The sequence below is a fragment of the Talpa europaea genome (genome assembly GCF_964194135.1).
Source record: "Talpa europaea genome assembly, chromosome: 8".
Lineage (NCBI taxonomy): Eukaryota > Metazoa > Chordata > Mammalia > Eulipotyphla > Talpidae > Talpa > Talpa europaea.
The window spans coordinates 1,637,344-1,663,630 of NC_140075.1; the positions used below are offsets into that span (position 1 = coordinate 1,637,344).

The following is a 26,287-nucleotide window of genomic DNA, read 5'->3' on the forward strand; positions in this document are numbered from 1 at the left end:
TTTTTTTTTTTTTTTAATATGGGCCATTCTCAGAGGTATGAAGTGGTATCTCATTGTGGTTTTGATTTGCATTTCCCTGATAAGTGATGTTGAACATGTTTTCATCTACTTGATCATATGCCTTGTTTCATACACCTCGTGTCCCTTATTACCTTGCTCTAAAGATATGTTTATGCTATTGTTGCTCAGAGGAAGGCAAGGCTGGTGTCACTTCTGTGATTTCTAAAAAAATAGAAAGTGACAAGTGGTCACCCGCAGGTGAGATGGGGGTGGGAATGAACTGCAAATGGCACAAGGATCTATCTGAGGGGACAGAAGTTTCTTCAGATGGTGTTGTGATGGTGCTTGCATAACGCTAAAGATGACTGGAATCATTGAATGTATATTATGAAAGAGTTAGTTTCATTTATGTTAGTCATGCCTTAATCTGATTTTTAAACCATTAAGTTTACATGCATTTTTCTTGGGGTTATTCAATGTAAGCTGAAAGCATTTGCCTTTCTTTTCAGCAGTATCAGTACAAAATGCCAATATTGGTAGGCTCACTATATGCGCTCTGGATTAAATTTAAAAGAAACAAAGTGAAATGAGGCCACATGAAAAGTCTTTAGTTTACAACAAATTAAGGTTTTTGAGTGATTCACACAGTCCTTACTCTGTCTTAATCAGTTCCTTTCTAAGTCTAATTCCTTTCATGATATTTTCTTAATAGACATTAGTCTTAACCATCTGTTATTCTTTTTTGGTTCCCATCAAAGCAGACGCTTTGCCAAGGATTCATGTACAAGTAATTTATTGAAAGGAACAAAGAACATTGTTGAGAGAGAGGAACGGATACAGCAAAGAATATATATCCATAAAGTGTGCATATTAAGTCAGCAAACACAGTAATTGAACATTTTCATCCTTTGGAGAAATTTTAGAAAATGGTACACAATATCCAAATCTCATAATTATCCCAATTAAAGGGTGAAAGACACGCTGTATACCACATATCATCAGCAAGAGCTGTCTCTGATGGGGATACTTCCTTATAACATCTGCCACCAGGCACTGAACATTTTAAGTTCTGCGTGGCATTGGACGATAGCAGTCATGCAGTGGACATGGGAGGAATGTTGACAGCATTTACTACTCCATTAACTGCAGACTCAATTCTATCCACATTTTTCTTAAAAAGTGAGCTAAGTTCTATGCGCATTCCAGTGTGTGACTACCATGCCTCTATAGAGTCACAGAAGAAAATCAAATAAGAGCACAACTTTTATTCTATAGAATTCACCACTCCATATTGTAGGGTCTTGGCAGGTATCTCTTTAATGTGCAGAGATGAGAAATAAAGATCAAGTAAAATAATGACATAAAAGAAAGAAAGAAGTCAGGAAGGAATAAAGCAGCAAAACTAATGAAATAACTTCTCAGTGTTTTTCTTTGTGGCATATTACCATGAATCACATACACAAACTGCCTTTCAAAGCTAAATTGCTGTTTTGAAGTAGGAACCAACATCACAATTCTTATGAAATGTCAGATCGCAAAGTGAATGTCAGCTAGATGGGTTAGATTCAAATATAAATGAAAAGAAAAAACCTCTGTTTCTTCTTTTGAAGTGGGGGGTGAATTAGAGAAAACACCAGAAAGAAATATTTCCAAATTGAAAAACCTGTGCAGAACAAACACTGTCCTGATGGCCACTGTGGTCACTGTGTGATTTTCATCTTATTTCTCCTGGAAAGACAATGCACAAGCAAATGATGGTAAAGAATCAAATACTGGAAAGGTTATTCACTGGGGGAAGGATGTCAGCACCTAGTATAATAAGTGCTTTGAATCTCGAGTTAGAAAACTTTAGAACGGCTGCAAGAGGCTGAACAATGATGGGAAATTATGAATAGTATATGGGGAAGAAAAGTCAATGAGATCCTTGAAGGTGTTTAAAAGAATCTAATACAAAACCAAATAAAAGCAGACATATGTGTTTGGGGAATACTAAAATAAAACAGGACTTTAGGGGCAAAACAAATCAGTATATTAAAATATGCATTATTTACCTTTGGGGGGGTCACAGTGCCCTCCTGGCTCTGAGGTCAGGGATCTGTCAGTGACAAGAGGTCGCTCTGCTGAGCAGCTCCACCAGGGAGGGCCCCCTTCACATCCTTGTTCCTCAGGCTGTAGATGAAGGGGTTTAGCATGGGGGTGACTGCTGTGTACATCACTGAAGCAATTAAGCTTCTTTGGGAAGTATGGGTCACAGCAGAAGAGAGGTAGACCCCCAGGGCTGTCCCGTAGAACAGGGAGACCACACAGACATGAGACCCACAGGTGGAGAAGGCTTTGTACTTGCCACCAGTTGAGGACATCCTTATTAAAGAGGCGACAATTTGAGAATAAGAAAAGAGAATCCTGGTGAAAGGGAACATGCCCAGCAGGGCGGTGGCCACATACAAGCAGATGTTATTGATGAAGGGGTCTGAACAGGCCACCTTGAGAATCTGAGCTAAATCACAAAAGAAATTTGGAATTTCTGCGTCTATGCAGAATGTCAGTCGCATTACCAACAGAACATGAAACATGGAAATCCATAAAATGATGCACCAGCACAACAAAACCAGGAGGCCACAGAGGCGCGTGTTCATGATGACCAAGTAGTGCAGGGGGTGACAGATGGCCACAAACCGGTCATAGGCCATCATGGTCAGGAGGAAGTTGTCCAGTCCAGCAAATAGCAAAAAGAAATACATCTGAGTTAGGCATCCTGTATAGGAGATGTCTTTGCTCTGTGTCTGGATGTTCACTAGTATCGTCGGGATGATAGTGGTGGTCAAGCAGATGTCAACAAAGGACAGGTTGGAGAGGAAGAAGTACATGGGGGTGTGCAGGTGGGGGTCCGTGACAATGGCAGGATGATGAGCAGGTTCCCAAGCACAGTGTCCAGGTACATGGACAGGAACAGCCCAAAGAGGAGGGGCTGCAGGGCAGAGTCATCAGAGAAAGTCAGGAGCAGGAATTGTGAGGCTTTTGTGTGGTTTCCTGTTTCCAAGTAGTTCCTGTGATTTCTGAGGAGAGAGGCAAAAGCATGTTCAATCAACAGTCAGTTGGCTCCTTAGCTAATCACATCTTTGGTCTTCACTCAGTCATTGCCAGCCATTTAAATTTATATAATTTGGGCTATTATGATTTAGCAGACAACACTCTCTCTTTCATTAACTGCCCATTGATTATGCTCACTGGTTATAATTCTCCCATATGAGTCTATGTACCTCAACCATTTACTTCTTTTCTATAACCCTTCTGAAATCATACAAACCGTTGAGGTCTTTTCCATGATCATCTCTGTGAGTCCATCATTCAGTAACTCTGTCACATGATTTAGACCTGGGTTTTCAACCCCAAGAACCTTAATTATATGACTTGATGATTCCTATTCATGTGAGTGCTGTCTCTTGTAACTTATTATCTTCCAAAAGATGTGGTTTTCTCTTTTTGAAATTAAAAATGCCTCCATGTACAGTAGGAAATCAGTATGTAGTAACACTTACCATTACTATAACTGTTATGCTATTATTATTAATCTAATTGTTATTTTATGATAATTACTTTTGATATGTAACTCTCCTAAAGTCTAGCATAAAGTATGATTTAGCAAATGTGAACTTGAATCTGACTTCTGGGAATAGAATGACAGTCTACTAACTATCTCTGTGCCCTGAAGAAAGTTATTTAACCTCACTTCACTGCAGCCACATCACCTCCATCATACCCTACATTGTAAGACGATGAAAGAATGAGTTGAGATGATCTATGTGGTTTTCCTGGCAGAGTTCCTATGCCATAGAGTGAACTCTTGATAGATGTGAGCCTCTGTTGTTAACACCACAGTAACTCTGTCCTGTGTGGCTATCCCGTGTCAATATTTTATCGCGTGGAGCAGCCATTGTGGATGACACAAAACAGGTGTGTTACCTGCTTGAAAGCCATGGAATTCCAATAATTCCTCTTTGGAGACTTCAGACAGGTGGATTCTTCCAAAACAAAGGGAAAAGTATCTGGACCACATAAATAAGAGAGGGAAACACAACCATTAAAGTAAAACACAGCATCATGAGAGTCTATGCTCGAGGGTCCATCTTCCTGAGTGTGAATACTCTGTATCAAAGTCACTGGAGCTAAATGGAAAAAATTATGAATGACAGATCAATAAAATATTCAAAATTTCATAAATCAAAAAATCATCCTAAAAATTCAAAGGCCAATATAGGAATAGAAAATAAATGTTTACATCATGCATGATAGAAAATGGGTATGATGGTGTTAGTGTTTGTAGAATTATAATAAATAAAGAAAAATCAGTGAGGACTAATTTATTCTTGATGAGTTGGGCCAAAATTGGCTTCTGAGAAATATAATTATTTTCACTGTGAAAAGGTTGAATAATTGTTATTCAGAGTAAATAAGGAAAAGGCGAATATTTTGGACTGAGATAGCATAATTTGTCTTTGTCCTGTGCACTGTGGACTTGATTTGAGAGGCCAGTAATAGAAAGTAAAAATTAAATAAAATGCATATGTATCTATTTTAAGAGAATAATACATCATGAACAAGAAATAACCATTCTAGCAATAGGAAGCTGTTTTAATATTACAACGTATGTTAGCACAGCTCATCAGAAAAGTAGGTCAATTAGGAGAAATACTAACCAATAGTAAAATGCATCTGACAAAATATAATCCATCAATGTGGTTAGCAGTCAGGGGGGAACTTCTCAACAGATGAGGAAGCTTAAAGACAGCTTCTAAACCCAGTAAAGAATGGTTGGTTTAAAATTGCAGTCAACAGCATAACATACCTTAAAACACTGAAATATGTGCACTAAGTGTATAAATAATCCAAGGCACACTGCACTACCTTTAACCATTTAATGTATTGAAAGAGATTGGTAGAATAGGAAAAGAAAATTGTCCTGAGTACCAAACATCTGGAAAAAGTCATAATAAAGATGAGATTATGAATACAAAGGTGAATGAGCAACACCTCGTCAAGACAGAACAGTTACACACTCAGCAGGTTAAGTCTGGAAAAATTAGTCAGAGAATAGAATAGAATAGAATAATGCCACCACAATAGGAATGCACCAGAAAACCTCATCCCTGGCGTATCACTGCTGAATGATTGGCTGGGCGTAGGGAACCTGGTAGGAGCCTACAGTTATGAGAAGGGGCAGAGAACAGGTGAATACTTTTTGGAAAATCACTCTTCATGGTGAGGTACTCTAGGGTCCAGGTAAAGAAGAAAACAACAAGAGCTAGAAAAGGCTGATTTCAATAGAAAGTGAGCACAGATACCCCTTTGTAGACTAAACAAATGTGGGGCTGTCCCGAAGTCACACTCTGGAGGTCAAGTCCAGCATCTACTTTCTTTCCCCCGCTTACTTCTTGTTACCCCTCATGGAGGCATCTTCACCCAGTGCTGGCTAATCCAGAAGCAACTGTCCTCGGTCCTGCTTCTGAAAGCCCAACTGTGCTTCCATCTGGTTGGAATCAGACTTTAAATTGGGGTAAAAGGAACACATTTAAATTTTTCAGTCTCAGGGGTTGGAATTTTCAGAACTCTTAATTAAATAAATTGCCCCATTGTCTTTCCACCCTCTAAATAATTCTCCTCCCTTGGGTTCAAAATAGAAAGGACTGGAAAACTTTCAGCCAATGTCATGCCTGTGCAAGCAGCCACAGGGGGAAATAAATTTATTTCCTTTAAGGAGAATTTTTTCTTTCTTGGATTTGACTCAAATGTTAGAAAGTGTCCAAAAAGTTACAAGGCATTGCCATCGGGAAAGCTCAATTTCTACAGGAACCAAACTCACATCAACTTCCTGTTACATTCTTCCCTTGAAGTCTTTTGGAAACTTTATAGCAATTGTCCGCCAAGTAGAGGGAAGAGGGTCTACTTGAATAAAAGCAGAGATGTTGCTAGTTTTCATTTTCAAAAGACTCCCAAAATGAGGCCAGAGAGCTCTTGATACTTGCTGGCGATATGGATGCATTTGTTGTTAAGGGTGGGGGGGTCCTCTAAAGGAGTAGGGGCATAAATAATCCAGGTACAGTGGGTGGAAGGGTGAGTATTGGAGAACTGTAGATGGCAAATATAAACCACCTGTAAAGTATGTCAGGGAAGGGAGAAGAGAGCAAAAGTATAGTATAAAGGGAAGATGAACTACAGAAGAGTTTTTAAAAATCAGTAATTGAATATATGGGAACAGAAATAATTTCAAAAAGAATGATAGTATTTAGCGTGGGCATTTGAATATACAAGAAATGTCTACCTATTTTATACCATGACGCGTGTGCTCTGAATCAGTAACAATCAATTGCCTATATTTCCAATTCATGGGCTCTGCGGGTTCATCAATCAAGGGTTAGAAGCAGAAGCGGAGCCAGCTTATATGGCTCCCAGTGAACCACTGGGGGAGCTTGTGCTTCCAGGCCCTGTGACTCTGGTCTCTGCGCTTTTAGAAATCTTCACTCCCAAAGAGAGAGCTCTTCTGGAGATGGGACAAACCCCACTGACCTTTAAGCTCTGCTGGGGCCTGGCACTTAAAGTTCCTCATGCCAAGCTGAGGCACCACCATCCTGGTCAAGATAACTGACCCTGATCATAAATGCCACCGTGTCCCCCGGCCATGGGCATGCACTGATACCCGCCGTGCTCAAGTCTGTGACTGCGAGCAGCCCAAGGGCCTCCAGGGCAGCACCGTGCTGGGAAGGGGTCACTGACTGCCAGTTGTGCTGCCCATAGCAAGAAATATGCGTGCCCTGCTCCCTGCCCCTGGAATAAACTATTAATTCTGAAGGAGAATTTGGATGATGAAGCTCAGCATTCATACAGTCCATCCATTGAGTTATTTGGATCAACACTAAAAATGTTGAGATAGAATTGACATTTACCTTATTAGTTTCAGTGTGCAACAAGCTGGCTTGATATATGTATCTGATGGGAAACAATCAGCACAGTAAATCTAGTTTATATCCATTACAACATATGACTACTTTTTTTTTCTTATAGTGAGAAATATATATTTTTATATATGTATACACATGTATATATTTCCATCATTGTTCATTTTGTGCAATGTTTGATTTCGTCTCTCAGGTGTAGTCCCCATAAAATTATCTCCTCCAAGACACCTGTGACCATCACCACAGGTGTGCTCTTCCCTCCCCTGTTCTGATGCCTCTCCCTCCTCCTCCCCTGCTGAATGTCTCCAGTTTATAGTTTGCCTGCTGGTTTTGTCTTTTTTTTTTCCTGATACTTTGTTTGGTTTCCCCATATTTCCCCTATAAGTGAAACCATCTAATATTTTTCTCTTACCTTCTGACATTTCACCGAGCATAATCCCTTTCAGCTCCATCCACATTACTGCAAATGGCATGAGGTTATCTTTCTTGATTGCTGAATAGTATTCCGTGTCTGCACATCATGATCTCCAACATATGCCTAGTTTCGTCCACCACTATACAGTTGCCCCCTCACCCGATCTGCTCACCACTATCCACCTTCTGCTATGGTGGCTGCCATTTTGTTTCCTTAATCTACAAATTTGCTTTTATTTTCTGTAAGTCTCAGGTGTACACCTTTATTTTCCAACACCTGTATAGGCTGCTTTTGGTTGCTAGTGAAAGTCTAGTCTTCATTCAAAACCCAAACTGTGTATTATGTTCTGCTTTGTACTAACTACTTAAATTTAGACATATTCCAAAGACTTGCATTTTTGCTTCCAACATATTTTTTGTCTCATTTTACATCTTCATCTTATGTGTTTCATTTAACAAATTCTTATGGTTTTTGTTAATTTTACATTTGTATTTTAATATATATGCTTCCTTTGTAAGTTATAGATCCAATACTTTTACTATATATTTATCTTTTTGCAGCTTTCAAGGAGATACCTAGAGGGGAATCACTGGATGATATATCTATTTCCAAATCATTGAGAAACCTCTGTACTGGTTTTTTTATTGTGACTGAAGCAGTCTACATTACCACAAACAATGCACAAGTATATTTTCTCTCTCCATATCCTCACCAACACGTGTTCTGGCCTATTTGATATGGGTAATTTTCAAAGGTGTGGGATGGTATCTCACTGTGATTTTGATAAGTTATAATGAGCAATATATTTCAGAAGTCTGTTGCCTATTTGTGTTATCTCTTCCTCATTTTTTTAAGTTGGGTTATTTATTTTCTCTTTAATGAGTTGTTTGATTTCTTTGTAGATCTAAACTATGTATGGTGAGCAAATATTTTCTCCCACTTAGGAGGGAGATTTTATTTTTGTTTTATTTTTGCTTTTGTTTCCCTTGCCATTGCAATCAAGTCCCCAAAGATATCACTGAAAACAACACTGTGGAGAATTTTTTCTTTGTATTTTAAATCTTTGTATTTTATGGCTTCCTTCTATGTATTTTATCATTTCAAGTCCTACCTTCAAAGCTTTAATCATTATTGAGATAATTTTTAAATGTGATATTAGTTAATGGTTTGTTTCATTCTCTTGCATGTAGCTGTCTAGTTTCCCAATGCTGTTGAGGAGATTTTATTTTCTCCATTTGCTTATTTGTCATAAATTAAGTGTCCATATAAGTTATGGGTTTGCTTCTAGCTCTCACTTCCATTCTGACAGTTAGTGTGTCGGTTTTCATTCCAATACCATACTATTTTGATTACTATAGCTTTGTAGTATAATCCAAAGTCTGGGAGGGCGGTACCTTCATTTTTCTTTTCCTTATGTCAGGATTGCTTTGACTATTTGGGGTCTTTTGTGTTTCCAAGTGAATTTCAGTTATATTGTCTCTATTTGAAGTATGTCATTGAAACTTTGATGGGAATTGCATTGAATCTGTATATTACTTTGCATGAGATGATCATTTTGACAATGTTAATTCTTCCAAACCATGAGAAAGTGATGCCTTTCTATTTCTTTATGTCTTCTTGCATTTCTTTCAGTATGTCTTATAATTTTAATTGTAGAGGTCTCTCATCTCCTTTGTTAATTCCAGATATTTAATTGTTTTGGATGCAATTATGAATGGGATTGCTTTCTTGATTTTTTTCATCATCTCAGTTGTTTGCATGTAAAAATGAAATAGATTTTTATACATTGATTTTTGTAACTGACACTGCTGTAGTGAAAACAAAATTTATTTTGTTTTTAATAGTACTTTTAGTGAAGTCTTTAGGGTTTTCTATGTACATTATAATATCATCTGCAAGTAATGATGGTTTTACTTCTTTCCCAATCTTTATTCCTTTTATATCTTTCTCTTGCCTAATGGCTCTAGTTAGAACTGCCAATTCTATCTTAAATAGTAGTGATGAAAGTGGACATTATTATATTGGACCTGATCTTAGAGGAAAAGTTTACTGCTTTTCACCATTGAGTATGATTTTAGCTGTGGTATTCTCATATATAGCCATTATTATGTTGAGATATGCTTCTTCTGTCCCCATTTTTAAAGAGTTTTTATCATCAGTGGATGATGAATTTTGTCAAATACTTCTTCTTGCATGCATTAATATGATCATATGATTTTTTTTTCCTTCTGTTGTGTGGTAAGTTACATTGATCTGTTTGATGATGTTGAACCATAAATTGTTCATAGTCCATCAAGGTCAGAAGAACGTTGTCTAGTCCCGCAAAATATTAAAAAGTACACCTAAGTGAGATAGTCTAGATAAGAGGTATTTTTACTCCATGCCTAGATGTATTCTACATCTTAGTGAGGGTGGTGGAAGTGAAACAGATGTCTACAAAGGAGAAAATAAAGGGATGGAAGAAGGATCTAGACAGTCTCTCCTAAAATGTACATAAGAGTTGGGTGGGAGCTAGAAATGATCATGAGGGTGAGGATCAGCTTCCTGAGCAGTTTGACCAGGTATAAAGAGAGAAACACTCCAAAGAGGAGAGACTTTGGCTCTTAGGGGTGGGTTACAAAAGATTGTTTGGTTTCTGTCTCCCAGATGTCTGTGTGTCTGCTGAGAAAGGGGATATAAACACAGCATTGTTAATAGTCAACTATGGTCCCTAATGCAGAATTATTTTGTCCAAGATTTTTTTTTAATTTTTTAAAGATTTATTTATTTATTTATATGAGCACTGGGTACAGTCAGAAGCACGGGAGGGTGAGAGAATTCACCAGAGCCAGAGTGGGGAGCAGAACAGGCATACTGGAGAAATACACTGCTGAGGGGAGCAGCGGGCGCGGCAGGAGAGGTCTGTCGCGCCATGTGGGGCCCTTGCCGGTGGCCGGGGATTGAACCGGCACTTCAGAGGCTGCAGGCAGCTTCACAGCCCAGTGCTCAATGCTGTGTCACCAGGGGAGGCCCAATTTTGTCCAAGATTTTAACCCAAGTAATGTATGTCCTACTTTGGTCTTATAATCAAAATTTATTTTCTCTGAGCAAAATGGTAAATTTCCTTCATCTTTATCTGTGACAGTTACTTCATAGAAAATTGAGTTTTTGAGACTAAATCCCATATTATGTAGGCATCTCCTTTACAACGTCATTACCACATTCTCCCAGTTGGCCCTTTCAAATTTATACTCATGCAAATTCCCTAGCACTCTCATAAATCTTAAGCTTCATTTATCATTTTGATTTTCAGAACTACAAAATACCTGGTTCTTTCTTTTTAAGAAAAAAATATATTTTTATAATTGTGATAAAAACATATACTTTAAAATTTACCATTCTATCCATTTTTGAATGTGCAGTTTAGTGGCATTAATTACATGATCTTATCCTATGAATTTTAAATGCTTTAATTTTAGGAAATATATTTATATTTCTTTATTGCATAGCTATCTCAAAACAAAAAATGGTGAGTTCAATAATAAGAAAAATTCATCTGATAATTTTTAAATTATTGATGCAAATGGTGGTTTGTACATATTTATGTGGGAGGAATGTATCTTTAAAGTAATAAATAGTGTCTTTTCAAAGTGATGTAGTGATCAACTGAAAATGATACCATTAAGAAATACCAACTAATGAACTAACAAGGATTGCTACTATGAACCATAATTATTTAATATTATTCTGATAATTCAAACAAATACATCAGGTGAAATACGGAAAGAGGCATAGCAATGTAAATTAAAATAAAAGACACTATTATTTGTAGATTAAATGCTGCAGATTGAAAGCCCTCAAACCTCAGAAGACACAATCTTGAAAGAGTCCTTCATCATAAATGTCAAGAAATCCCCTAGGGCAGTTGTTTTAAATTTTAAAAAATGCTTAAGTTTAACCTGGGTGGCTTGTTAAACTCAAATAGCTATGCCTGACCCTGAAGTTTCTGGTCTACAAGATCTGGGATGAAAGCCAAGAATTTACAAGGTTAACAAGATCCCTGGAGATGTAGATGTTGCAGATGTGGAGCCTACACTTTCAGAAATACTGCTTTTGTGTCCCTAGTATCCTACCTAATCACAGTAGTCTAATTATCCGCCCCCATCCCTTCACCACCACCATCATTACAAGGAGACACGGGCTTCTTCAGATGTCATCATGAAAGTCCCTGAGTAACTTCTGGAGCTCTCTCCTTCAGTGACTTTCCCTCAGAAAGTACAAGGGAAATGCTCCAGTGAGGATTTCATAATCTGTAATTCTTAGAGACCCATGTTTGTTTGCTTTGGATACACTGAGTGTTGTTTAAAGTTTTCAGTACCTGAAGCCTAAATTGTCAGCATGCCTCATTAAGTAAATTGTTCTATTTTCATTCTGCTCTTTAATCAATTAGGCATCCTGGAGTAGGAAGAGAATAATAGAAACAAAACTAATGCCACTTACTGTTTCCCTGAAGACAGACACAGAGAGAGGCAAATTTCTTTCAGTTATTCCTTCTTTATCTGGTAATTTCAAACATTTATAGTCAAAAAGTCATTTTCATTAGGATTAATAAATTCCTTTATCTCACTGAAGGAAGTATTCCAGAACTTCTTAAGATGATGTCCTAATTGTTATTATAATTATAGAATAACAGTTTTATTTAAAAGTTTTTAATAGTTTCTCCCTGAGGGATATGCTAATGTTACAAACAGATGATAGCACTGACCCTCAGAATCCCATTGTAAGGAAATTACATGCATGAGAAAGGTCACTGTTTTAAGAAAGGGAAAGCTTGCATTATTGACATTGCTACTGAAGAAACAAGGATTTTGGAGGATGTAAATATCTCCTGGAATTTACAGAAAATTTCAGTTTACTCAGATATGAGGAAAAACAATTGTAATGGTGGTAGAAAAACTTCTGATGAGTTGATTAAAGAGAGTGAGAGTGTGGAAACAGGAGTAGCAAGGATAGACCAAATCTTTAAAAGTTTGGTATGGATCTTTGGGTAAGTTTCATTTTAATTCAAAGATTTGGAAATGTTCCAAATTCCCATGATGTTGGAAATTATAATATTTCATACAAGTAGTGGAATATACATGATAAAGAAAGGAAAGTAGTATAGATATCCCCAGAAGTTAAAAAGGACAGAGTCAAAGTTAAACTGGAGGTTTTCAAGAGGCAGTCACTAATACCATAATTATACAAATAATTTTTCAGTTATAAGTGTGGCTAATGTGATGGATGGCTTACTGTCCAATGAGAGCATAATCAGATATTACATTCCTGGAAAGGTTTGAAACTGCAATTAATTTAGGTATTATATCTGATTTTGTTTACATGGGGTTTAGCACAAGTGACTCCATGTTGGGCCTGTTTCCTCTTATTTAGCAATCCCCCTATTTTCATTGGACTGCTCTGGAAAAGCACTGCAGGCAAGAAGAAACTGGAATAACATATTCAAAAAAAACTCCAATTAAAAAAAAATGCCAGCCAAGAATATTTTGTCCTGCAAAGCTCTCCTTTCTTTATGAGGGAAAAAAATAAGAACCTTCTCAGACAAACAAAATCAGAAATTTGCTAACAGTAAACCCCCACTCCAAGAAATACAAAAAGAAGATTTAACATCTAAACCAACAGAGGGTAAACATGAACAACTAAACAAGGCATTGAATAGAACCACGAACGATGAATAAAATGTCAATAGCAGACTTTCACATATCAATAATTACCCTAGATGTTAATGGACTAAACTCACCAATAAGAAGACACAGAATAGTATATTGGATGAGAAAACAATATCCAACCCCCTGCTGCCTCCAGGAAATACTCTCAGTTCCAGAGATAAACATAGATTGAAAGTAAAGGGTTGGGAAACAATTCTATAAGCAATTGATGCCAAAAGAAGGCAGGGGCAGCCATATTTATATCAGGTAAAATAGACTTCAGTCTAAAAGAGGTTACAAGAAGCATAGATGGGCACATGTAATGATCAGGGGACATGCATGTACTTCAGCTACATGTGAGATGGTAGGGTAAGGTGGCAAACACACACAAGTAATGAGGGAAGGGCAGACAAATGGGACAGCCTGTGGGCAATCTGGTAAATGCAGAGGTCCTGGTCATCAAACAGCAATCCTGAGGATATTAAATATATTTTTAGTAAACTTCATCATCTGTAGAATCATGATAACAGAAGTACTTAAGCTGAGAAGGTAGTTGAAATGAGATAATGAAAAGTACTTATCAGAACAGATTTTAGGGCTTATTAATGGATCAACAATGTACACTACACATTCACCACATTAATAAGCCAGCTCAGTGTTTCTACTGATGAAATTTTCATACAGAAAAATAGACTTTCAGCATTAACTTCACTAAATGACAATGTTCACATAGTGTATCATTTTAAAACTCATGCATTTATTTATTTGTTATTAATAGAGTACCATTATTTTACAACTTTGTTAATATTTTGACATTATAGGATTTCTCTCTTTGGTGTGGTCATCATAGCTCTCCCACCACCAAAGCACACATAGTCCTCCACCACAGCCCACTGTTCTCTGACCCCATTCTTATCCCCCTCCCCTATTGAATGCCTCAGATCTATAGTCAGTTTTCAAGGGTTGGTTTTAATGCTTCTCTTTAGTTGATCCTTTGTTTGGTTTCTCTATATTCCACATGTAAGTTACACCATCTGGTATTTATTTTTCTCCTCTGGCTTATTTCACTTAGCATAATTCCTCCCAGCTCCATCCATCTTGCCACAAAAGGTAAGAGTTTATCTTTTTGATGACTTAGTAGTATTCCATTGTGTCTATATACCACATCTTGATTGACTCATCTGTTTTAGGACGTTTAGGTTGTTTCTTTATATTGGCTGTTGTAAATAGTGCTGCAGTAAACATAGGAGTGCAGGATTCCTTTTGGATTAGATATTTCTGTTCTTTGGGTAGATACCTAGGAGTGGAATTGCTGAATCATATGGAAGATTGATTTTCAGCCTTTTGAGGAATCTTCACACTGTTTTCCATAGGGGCTGGGCCAGTCTGCACACCCACCTATAATGCCAGAGGGTTCCTTTTTCCCCACACCCTGGCCAGTATTTCTTGTTTCTTTCTTTTTCTTCTTCTTTTTTTTTTTTTTCTAATATGGGCCATTCTCACCAGTATGAGGTGGTATCCCATTGTTGTTTTGATCTGCATTTCCTTGATGATGTGCCCTTTGGCACATGTATCCTTTGGAGAAGTGCCTCGTTAGCTTTTCTGCCCATTTTTTCATTGGGTTGTTCGTTTTCTTTTTGTTGAATTGTATGAGATCTTTGTCGATTTTCGATATCCACCACTTATCAGGTGTAAGGTGTGCAAATATTGCTCCTACTCAGTTGGGTACATCTTCATTTTGGTTATTATCTCTTTCACTTACAGAAGCTTCTCAGTTTGATGTCGTTCCAGTTGTTTATATTCTCATTTGTTTTCCTTGCTACTGGAGATGAATCCACAAAAATATTTCTGAAGTTTATGTCATGGGGTATTTTCCATAGGTTTTCTTCTATGTACTTTATAGCATGTGGTCTTACAGCCAAGTCTGGAGGAGGGGCGAGGGAGGAAGGAGGGAGGGAAGGAAGAGGGAGGGACAAGGGAGGGAAGGGAGGAGGAGGGAGGGAAGCTGGTAGAATACCTGGAGGAGGCACGTGGCTGTAAAGAAGAAGCTGCACTTGCTTCTCAGCCTTGGTCTTGTGCCAGGGACTTGGGGGGCATGGGAGAAGACCCTTGAAAGAGACGGAGAAGTTGGGAGAGAGCCCTGGGAGGCTGACAGTGGCAGACTTTGTCTTGACTTGAATTTTGATTTTGCTCCTTTCCTTCCAGACCTGCTGCCCCTTTCCTGTGGTTCCCACCATATAACTTGTGGCAGCTCTCGGGCCTCAGCTGTCCACTCTGGCCAGCCCCGTATGGCTGGGCATTGACCCACGAGGGGGTGGGAACTTAGGGGTTTGATTGGGAGACTATTTTAACTATATTCTTTCTCTGCTTCTCTCCATTGCACGCTAACTGTATTAGAATTCTGTTCTACTGAAGGTCTTATGCTCTTTATGTGGTGGATGGTAGAACCCATTTGGAGTAGATAGGTTTCGGGGTTCCAAAGTACCCCTCATTCTGGCTGCTGAGTGACTTGGTATAAAAAAGGGGAGTTGCTGATGTGTTGCTGTTGCAGATGTGGGAGGTATAAACATAAAGTGAGCAGGAAAGGAGCCGTACAGCTCTGCTTTCTGTACTTAAACTGACTAAAGGAGTAAACCACATAAGTTCCAGAGTGTTCATTGTTTCTGGGATTTTAGTTCTGTGCGATACTGAAAATATACAGATATTATGCTGGATTTTTAACATCTAATCCTAAATTTCTGATATGTTGATAAGATTCTGGCATAAGAATGGATTTGAAGACATAGCGTAGTAGTGCGGCCTCAGGAAAGGTCAGTTAGTACATGCAAAAAGCACGTTTGGTGCTAACAGCAAGGTTCTTTTGCTAAGTTTCCAAATAGTTTGATCACAACCCAAATACAGAGGTGGCAATGCTGTCAAGCTTGTGGCCGAGTAAAACTTCTTTTCTACATAGACTCACTAAGGCAACAGGTTGGCTAATTGTAAGACAAATTAGTCCCTGTCTCAAGTTCCTTTCTTCAGGCAATGGCATTAGTGCCCCGGATTTACTGAGTACAAGAGTGTCTCCATGAACATTGAAAGCTTTGACACACAATTGCATTTTATACCATTAGTGCTCAAATATGAAACTTGCTTGCCATGAAAATTTCCTTTTGTCTTCTTAACTCTACTGCATCGTAATACTTCATTCCGCCTTCAATTAATGCTAAGGCCAGTACTGGGCTCTCCCAGGCCTGCAACACAATGAGCAACAGGACAATAACCGGGTTCTTCATAAAACTAGTTTTACAAGGGGCCTCTCTGGTGGCACAGATGTTAAAACGTGCCTTGTGGGCCTCCCCTGGTGGCACAGGCGGTTGAGCACAGCGCTGTGGGACTGACCACAACCTCTGCAGCGCCAGTTCAATCCCGGCCAGCCAGCGAGGGTCCCACATGGTGCACAGACCTCTCCTGTCTCGCCGGCTGCTCCCCTCAGCAGCGTATTTTGTCAGTCTGCCTGTTCTGTTCCCCGCTCTGTCTCTGGTGAATCCTCTCACCCTCCAACGCATCTGGCCTGTGCCCCAGTTCTTATATAAATTAACTAATTAATTTTTTTTTAAAAGACGCAGCCTGTGAAGCAGTCTGTAGCCGCTGCAGCACAACTTCGATCCCCAACCAGGCAGCTGACCCACATGGCGCAGCAGACCTCTCCTGACTTGACTGCTGCTCCCCTCAGCAGTGGATTTCAGTCAATCTGCCTGTTCTGTTTCCACTCTGTCTCTGGTGAATCCGCTCAACCCCCGCACCTCTGGCCTGTACCCCATTTCTTGTATGCATAAATAAATAAATCTTAAAAAAAATAAATAAATAGGGTCTCCCCTGTGTCACAGCGGTTGAGCGCAGGGTTGCAAAGCTGCCCGCGGCCTCTGCAGCGCCGGTTGGATCCCTGGCTGCTCCCCGGCCACCGGAGGAGGGTCCCGCATGGCGCGCAGACCTCTCCTGCCGCCCGCTGCTCCCCTCAGCAGCGTACTTCGGTCCTTCTGCCTGCTCCGCTCCCCGCTCTGGCTCTGGTGAATTCTCTCACCCTCCCACGCTTCTGACTGTACCCAGTGCTTGTATAAATAAATAAAAATAAATCTTTAAAATAATAATAATAAATAGTTTTACAATACCAAGCCAACAGTCCAGTTGCATGTTGGCACCATCATTCAAAGGCAAATCCAGAACATGCCTGCCCTCTATTCCCTAAAGAGTGACGTCATAAATTCCTTAGCTTACAGGCCTCCCCTGGTGGCACAGGCGATTGAGTGCCACACTGTGAAGCTGTTCCCAGCCTCTGCGGCGGTTGGATCCCGGCCGCCCTGCAAGAATCCCACACGGCGGGCAGACCTCTCCTGCTGCGTCTGCTGCTCCCCTCAGCAGTGTATTTCGTCGGTCTGCCTGTTCTGTTCCCCGCTCTATCTCTGGTGAATCCTCTCACCCTGCTGCGCATCTGGCCTGTACCCCGGTTCTTATATTGAATAAATACATAAATCTAAAAAAAAAAAGTTGCTTCGATTACTCTTAATGCCGTGGCAACTTCCTACTTCTTACATTCCTTTATAAACTTGCTTAAGGTCGCACAGGTTGGGCTGTGACTAATAAGTACTCTCATGGTCTGTATGTAACTTCCACAGGAGCTGGAGGGTTCCTTAGAGCTGTGTTAAGTTAGTGGAAAACACTCATTGCAGTTATGAACAAAAAACTGAATACATGAAGAAACTGAGTCCTCGTCAGTGTTCTCCAATTAAATTCTCAGTGCTTTGAGTAATAAAGCTGGGAGTCATGGAAATGAGATGGCCCTTCTAAGAAGCAGCAATTCTTCACTCCAGTAATGCTGAGAAAATAGATTGAAAACATTGACTTTTACCCCATCTAGTCAGACTCTTATAAAGTCCTGTTTGGATTCAATTCAACCCTCTGTGTCCAGGTTAACCGCTCTCCTGTGGGCTTCTTGGAATGGTAATAAATTCTGCAGTCCGCCTGTCTGGTCATGCTGTGCCTGGCAGTAACCTCCATTGCCCTCAGGAACGTCCTGGTGTGACCAACACACACAGAACTGATTTTCTAGAGTGTTCTTTTGGTGCAGATTTGGTTATTGGAGGAAAGTCCTACATCTGGCTCCATTGTCAGCTCTCCAAGTGATCCCAGCGTGTTGATTTGATACATTGCAAAGAGATGCCACGAAGAGTTAGTCCATCATGTCACATAACCACTATTTCTGTGTTTGTCGTGAGAGCATGTACGATACACTCTTTTAGAAATTTTCAGATACAGAATACAGTATCATTAGCCACATGACCAGGCTGCTCATTGGAAACACAGGATTTGCTCACGATCTTAGTGGAAAAGCTCTTCCTTTCTCCCCCTTGTGGGTTCCCTGTGGTTTGTCATATCTGGTCTTTATTATGTTGCCATATGTTCCATTAGCCCCCAGTTTTTGAGTTTCCATCACAATGGATGTTGAATCCTCTCAAATACTTTCTCAGCATCAATTAATATGATCATATGGCTGCATCTTACCTTTTACGTACACTGAATTACATAGCTTGATTTTCAAACCATCCTTGACTCCCTGGTATGAATCCCACATGGCTGTGGTGTGTGGTGGTGCATGATCTTTTCAACACATTATTTAATTGGATTTACTAAGATTTTGTTGAGGACTTTTGCATCTGTGTTCATTAGGGAGATTAGTCTGTAGTTTTCATATGGGGGGTGTCATCGTTTTTGGCACTGTGGTGATGATGGCCTCATCGAATGTTTGGTAGTCTTCCCTCTTTCTCAAATTTTTGAAAGAATTTGAACCAGATAGGTATTAGCTCATCTTGGAAGGCTTGGGAGAACCCACTCATGAAGCCATTTGGTCCTAGACTTCTGTTTCTTGGGAGTCTAGATTACTGTTTCAATTTCCTTGCTTGTAATTTTTCTGTTCAGTTTTCAATTTCTTTCCTACTTAGTCTTAGATGGCTGTATATATTTTTAGGACTTTGTCCATGTCATCTAGGTTATTTAACTAACTGGCTTAGGAGTGTTCATAGTGATCTCGTATAATTCTGTGAATACCTGAGATGTCGGTTGCAATTTCTTCTCTTTATTTTCTGAATTTATTTATTTGAGTTTTCTCCCTTCTTTTCTTAGTGATTCTAGCTAACAGTTTGTGTATTGACTTTATTTTTTCCAAGAACCAGGTTTTAGTTGGATTAAGTTTCTGGACTGTCTCACTATTTCATTTTTTTTTTCTGCTTTAATTTTTATCATTGTGTTCCTTCTACTGCTTTTGATTTTATGTCATTTTTTTAAGAAAATTATTTTTTTTAATAAAATATGTAACAGTTTTGACTGTTTAGGTTTTACATTCCTTGGTGGTTTTTTTTCCCTCATGTTTCTTCAGGTATTTTGTGTTCATGGAACATTTACAGGATGCAAAACACTGTAGTTATTAAACTTTCAGTCCACTTTTATACAGAGTTTTCTGTCTACACAGTGTGTACATTGCTGGATTACAGGACAAGGTAACAGCTCTAAGAAGCATCTGCTAGATTGTATCCTGTTATTTAATATTGATTTGAATTGAACTTGTGAAATGTTGGTATAATAACTGTGATAGTTTGACGTTTATTGAAATAGCATGTTCTCAATGTATTTTTGCTCTTAAATATGTCTTCTTTTTTATTAATTTTTTTCTTACATCACAGTAGTCCCCATAGGTCTCTTAAATATATCTTTGTACTGATACCTCTTTCTTGAAATAAGATTTAATATAGTTAAAATCCAATATATCCTAAGTCAGTGTGGAAAATCAAGAACTTTTTTGGCCTTTAAATTATTTTTTTTTAATTTTTACATCATTGTTCATTTTTAAACAATATTTGCTTCCCCCCACCCCCTCAGGTGAAGTCCCCATAGAGTTTCCTTCCCCACTGCACCCGTGCACCATCACCTCAGTCTTCTGTGCTCCTCCCTCCCTCCCTCCCTCTGATCCCACTCCCTCCTCCTCCCCTGCAGTATGTCTCTGATTTATAATTGTCCATTTTTGCTTTGTTGTGTTTTGTACTGTTATTATTTTTTTACACTGATGTCTTATTTGCTTTCCCTATATTCCTGCTATAAGTGGAACCATCCGATATTTTTGTTTTTCCTTCTGACTTATTTCCCTGAGCATCATTTCTTCTAGCTCCATCCATGTTGCGCGAATGATATGAGTATATCTTTTTGGATTGCTGAGTAATAGTCCATTGTGCATATAGACCACATCTTCTTGACCCAGTCATGTATTTTTGGGCATTTGGGTTGTTTCCAGGTTTTCCTATTGTGAATAGTGCTGAAATGAACATAGGGGTACAGGTGTTCTTTTGAATCAGTGTTTTTGTGTCCTTTGGGTAGATCCCTGGGAGTGGAATTGCGGGTCATAGCGTAGCTCCATCTTTAGCAGGTTGAGGAATCTCCACACAGCTCTCCATAGTGGTTGGCCCAGTTTGCACTCCCACCAACAGTGCAGGAGAGTTCCTTTTTCACCACATCCTTGCCAAATTTCTTGTTGCTTGTTTTTTGATTTTTAAAGATTTATTTATACAAGCAATGGGTACAGTCAGAAGCTGGGAGGGTGAGAGAATTCAGAAGAGCCAGAGCGGAGAGCAGAACAGGCAGTCTGATGAAGAAGTACACTGCTGAGGGGAGCAGCAGGCAGCAGGAGAGGTCTGCGCGCCGTGTGGAACCCTCGCCGGTGGCCAGGGATTGAACCAGCTCTGCAGAGGCTGGGGCAGCTTCTCAACCCAGGGCTCAACTGCTGCGCCACCAGGGAGGCACGCTTTTTTTTTGATATCTGCTGTTCTTACTGGTGTAAGGTGGTATCTCAATGTGGTTTTGATGTGCATTTCCCTGAAAATCAAGAATGTTTTTAACCCTCCACCACACCGCCTGCTGTGCCCCCTTCTGCCTCTCTCTCCACCCTGTCCTCCATGCCCACCTGTCCCCCTTGGTAACCATTATATTCTTTTGGCTGAGTTCAGGATTTAGACTATTCTTTGTGTATGAATGTGTTTTATATTTATAGTCCAGGAAACCATCTTATATCTCTCACTTTTTGACTTAATTTCACTAAAGATAATCACGTCAAGTTCCATCCACTTTGACCCAAATACCACTATTTCATCTTCACATCTGTGCAGCCCCCACTGAGTCTATAATCCACAACTTTCCTATCCCTTTGTCCATGGAAGGGTACCTGGGGGGGGTGGAGGGGATTTTTAAAATAAGGAAAGAGGGCATGATGGGCGTGCACCAGGATGCAAAAGAAGCCCAAAGGCAGGTGGCCACGAAGGAGGGCAGGAAGCATGGTTACAAGGGAGAGTCCTCGTGAGGCTTTTGGTGGTGAGAGGAAAGACCTGCCCTGCACTGCAGACACAGGGCTTTGCTGTCACTGAGGACTGAGAAGGACAAGGTGATTTACTCACAACCCTGGGGTGACTCACGGGGCCAGAGCCACAATAAGAACGCAAGTACCTGACCATGGCTCCACCGCTCACACCCCCTGTGAAGCCAGAACAGGGCAGACAGTGGCAGCCACACACGCGGGCACTTCCTCCTGCAGGCCCTCCCGGCAGCACTAATTAAATTCCTAGACTCTCTCAGTACAGCCAACCAAGGAAGAAAAGCACACTTGATGCAGTGACTACAACTTGTAGGGTAGATAAGGACACAGGTTAGATCAACAGGTATTGAAAGATAAAGGGCATGAAGTCACTGTGGTGGCGGCACCTGAGGGAACAGCAGAAGGAAGAGGGGGCGAGGCGGCAGGGCAGCGTGTGGGGAGCAGTCCTGAAGACCCTGAAAACAGGTCAAGTGGCAGCCACCATGGCAGCAGGGGCCGCCTGTCCTGTCCACAGCAGCGTGAAATGCAGGGGAGCGAATCTGGAGCAGAGAGACAGCATCTGCAACACCAGCGAATGATCCCCGCCGGTGTGGAGGGACGGGGTGCGTGGGCAGTAAGGCTGAAGACTGCGTGGTCTCATGGGGCGATGATAAGGCGCCTCTTTCACGTCTTCTCCTTATGCGCTCTGAGCTCTCTGGATCTTCAGGAGTTCCTCACAGAGGCAAAACACCCAAGACATGCAGTCATATTTGAACGGAAGGCCTGGCAAAATTCAAGTTCAACTGTGGCTACCCGTTAGCCCAGCGTGGGGTGAAGCACAACTTCTCAAGGCTCATTTCACCCTCCAGTAGGAGCAGGACTTCCTCTGACCTCGGTATCTGCCATAAGGAGTTTAAGGCCATTCAGAGGCGTCCTGGGTGGGTCTAGTCTGAGGCCACGGCAGGTGTCCTACCTCACGGCAATTGTCCTGCCACACGGCATTTTTCAGTGAGGTTTGATCAGCGCCAAAGTATCCTGAAAACACACGCCGACGCTGATGTGCCGAGTTATAGACAGAGAGGAGGCAGGTGCTGAGATTAGGCTTTTCTGCTGAGAAGCCTCTGCAAGGCCATCTTGATATCCCTGTTCCTCAGGCTGTAGATGAAGGGGTTCAGCATGGGGACCACCACGTTATAAACCACAGAGGCCACCACCCCCTTCCCAGGAGAACGGGAGACAGCTGAGCCAAGGTACACCCCAAAACCTGTCCCATAAAATAGACAAACAACTGACAGGTGAGAGCCACAAGTGGAGAAAATTTTGAACCTCCCACCTGCCGATGGGACCCTCAAAACTGAGGAGACAATCTGTATATAAGAGAAAAGGATCCCTGAGACAGGGATACCGCCAAAAATAGCCCCCATGAAATACATGACTATGATGTGGAGGGAGGTGTCCTCACAGGCAAGCTTGATCAGTTGCGGGGGGTCGCAGAAGAAATGGGGAACATCGACGTGTGTGCAAAATGTGAGCTGTGAGATCAGCAAGAAGTGCACCTGGGAGTCCAGAAGGCAGACGCAAAGAGACGCCAGCACCAGCAGGCCACAGAGGCGCGGGTTCATGGTGGTCAGGTAGTGAAGCGGGTGGCAGATGGCCACAAAGCGGTCATAGGCCATAACGGCCAGCAGTGCACTGTCCAGACAGCCAAAAAATACAAAAGGGATAACTGAATGAGGCAGCCCATGTGGGAGAGGGCTCTGCTGTGAGTCTGAATGCCTGAAATCATCTTCAGGACAGTGGCAGAAGTAAAACCGATGTCAGCCACAGACAATATGCACAGGAAAAAGTACATGGGGGTGTGCAGGTGGGGGTCAGAGGCGATGGCCAGGATGATGAGCAGGTTCCCCGTCACAGCAACCAGGTACGTGGACAGGAACACGCAGAATATCAGCGGCTGGAGTTGGGGGTCCTCTGAGAGCCCCAGGAGGAAGAATTCCATGACACCTGTGTGATTGCGTGGCTCCCCAAGGCAGAGACAACTTTTGGAAACATAAATGGCAGTGGACAAAAGGGTCATAAGTGTGTGTACACTTTGGCCTCAGCTACTGTGAGCTCAGGTGAGGACTACACACATTTCAGTGTTTCTTGCTTGTGGCTAACCAGTACCTAGACTCATTTCTCTTTGTCTAGCTCCCATTCACCTGTTGCTATATGAGACTACTTTGGAAAGAATGGGCTAAGGAAATTAGAGAAACAGGTGATGTGGAGTTATTAAAAAAAAACCCAACGTCACCCTGAGAAATCTGTGCACCCCTTTAAAGGAAACAGACAGAGCAGAATCTACCAGGTTATCCCTTTAAATTGCCTCTTCTAACTACAGGGCACTAAATGCGATACAAATAATTTATTTTATGCAAATGCAAAGCAGTTAATTCTCTTGATTTGGATTATTTTTGAGCACCCTAAGATCTCTGGAACCAAGCAACTGGCTCTACTTTCTTCTATGGGATGTTTGGCTGGTACAGGTTGTAAGTCAGGCCATTTCCTGTTCCCCTCAACCCAACAGCTGGGCTACATGTGAAACTGCATCTTACAGCTATGAAACAAGGAATGCAGAGGTGCCCACAGCTGGTGATGACAGCTAATACTGTGCTGCACATTTGGAAGTTGTTCATTGAAGCTTAGGCTGTATAAACCCTGTGTGTTAAAAATTAATTCCTATGGATGCTGATTTTAGCTTTACTGAAGGAAACGATATAAAATTGAACAACATGGAAATAACCTCCCTTAAATGGTGTCCAGGGATAGAAATGAATATATAATGAAGGATACAAAAAGGAAACGGGGACTTGGGTGAGGAAATGAAATGAAAAGAGGCCACAATAGGACCCACCTGGGGCACCAGATTGACAGAGGAATTTCCAGAACACAGACGACAGGCTCCCGAGCATTACGGGGCGCCCGCACCCCACTCACCTTCCCGCTGGGACACCCCAGAGCCCCTCTCCTCGGGCCAGGGATGGGCCTGGCGCCCTGGACGGAGTGACCTGCCTGGCTGTGCCTCGGACCTCCTGCTGGGCCTCACGAGCTGCTGGAGAAACCCCTTCACTTGGGACGTTTCTGGTGGCCAAGGCAGGGAGTGTCCCCGCCCCGGCAGCTCTGACGCGCCCGGACAGGCGCTGGTCTCGGTGCTGGACGGTGGTCAGCACAGCAGGCCCAGCCCCAGACCTGAGCCCCAAGTAGCCGGTCTCCAGTTGCCCTCAAGTTCTCTCCAACTTGGGGCAAACCAGAAGCCCCCCAGCGTTAGTCCTGAATGGATGTGGCAGGAACCAGGCAGAGACCTCTTGAGGGCACTGACCCTCCCCATGCCCGCCCCCACCCGCCCCGCGCAGTCCTGACCCGCCCGCCCACCGCCCCAGAAGCACCACAGAGGCTCCGCTTTCTGTGCAGCCGCCTCCTGTGCAGCCTCCAGGGGCGCCTGACAGCGAGATGGACACGCGGATGTCCCTGCTGACCAGCCCCCAGCGACTGAGGGGAACAGGGAACCCTGAGGCCCAATAGCGCCCGCAGCTGCCAGAGCCCAAGCCCTGCGCCTCCCCCGCGACCCGGAGCGCGTCACCTGCTCCCCCAGACGCCAGCAGGGCGGCCTGCCCTGGGTGGACACAGGCGGGGCCCGCCCGCCCGCAGGGCCCCCATGAGGAGCACCAGTCCCCGGGGCGGGCGCAGCTGTCCTCACCCCTGCTCAGTGTCCCCGGGTCTCCACATTCGGGGAGCGGGGAGGCTCTGCGCATCCATCCCCCTCCCTGGACAGGCCCCTGGGCTGAGGGCGCTGGTGGGCGCCGCCCCAACGCGGAGTCCACACGCGGGGCAGGACAGAGCCCGGCGCACAGGAGCCCGCAAGGCCCTGGCCAACACCCCCTGTTTGCCTCGCACCCGGGGCGCAGCCTGAGGACCCGCCCCGCCGCCCCGCCCTGGCCACTCACTGGTCTGCGCCAGGCCCCGGCGGCCTCCTGGCGGGCTGTGGCTCCAGGGCCCCTCCCGGCGGGGGCGGGCTGAGCACGGAGGCTGCAGGCAGCAGGGAGCCGGCCTCAGGCATCCTCGCGGGCAGGCGGGACGCCGGGTCCAGCTGAGTCTGCCTCCAGCTGCCCTGAGCCCAGGCCTGGCTGGTTATCGCCCCCGGTGGCCGCGAGGGACCGAGGATGCGGCGCGCCCTGAGCCCGGCTGTCCCTGGGTGCCCGCGCCCTGGAGACACCCTGGCGGTGCAGAGGGGGGGGCGGCGGGTGCCCGAGAAGGGCCGGGGCGCTGCTGTCCCCCAGGAGCGGACCCGGCACCGACCTCTGACGCCCCGTGTCAGATATTTCAGCAAAACACCCTCTATTTTTTTAAATAAATTTTATTTTTATATTCCCCATACAATTGCAACCCCCTTAATTTGACCCCAATCCCTCCCCTCCCCGCACCCCACCCCCCATAGTGTGTCTCTGGTTCATAGTTGTTTATTGATTTTGATTTTCACTTTCTTACAGTTATTCATTTTCCTGGTCCCTTATTTAGGTTTTCTAGATTCCTGCTATGAGTGAGACCATCCGGTATTTTTCTTTTTCTTTTTGGCTTATTTCGCTGAGCATGATCCCTTCCAGCGCCATCCATGTTGCTGCAAATTGCATGTGTTTATCTTTTTTGAATGCTGAGTAATATTCCATGGTGTATATGTACCACATCTTCTTGATCCAGTCATCTATTTTTGGGCATTTAGGCTGTTTCCAAAGCTTAGCTCTTGTAAACAGTGCTGCTATAAACATAGGGGTGCAGGTGCTCTTTGGAATGGATGTTTCTGTGTCCTTTGGGTAAATACCTAGGAGTG

The 26,287-nt window shown here is 42.4% G+C and overlaps 1 protein-coding gene across 1 annotated transcript; it reads right to left on the reverse strand.

Moving 5' to 3' along the window:
* Nucleotides 1-2,087: 2,087 nt before the first annotated feature.
* Nucleotides 2,088-25,519, reverse strand: LOC311176135 (uncharacterized protein; the record flags this gene model as incomplete). Its single annotated transcript, XM_084241453.1, is given in 6 exon segments — nucleotides 2,088-2,902; nucleotides 2,905-3,056; nucleotides 22,030-22,156; nucleotides 22,535-23,134; nucleotides 23,137-23,462; nucleotides 25,407-25,519. Coding segments are annotated over 6 exon segments (2,133 nt in total).
* Nucleotides 25,520-26,287: the final 768 nt, after the last annotated feature.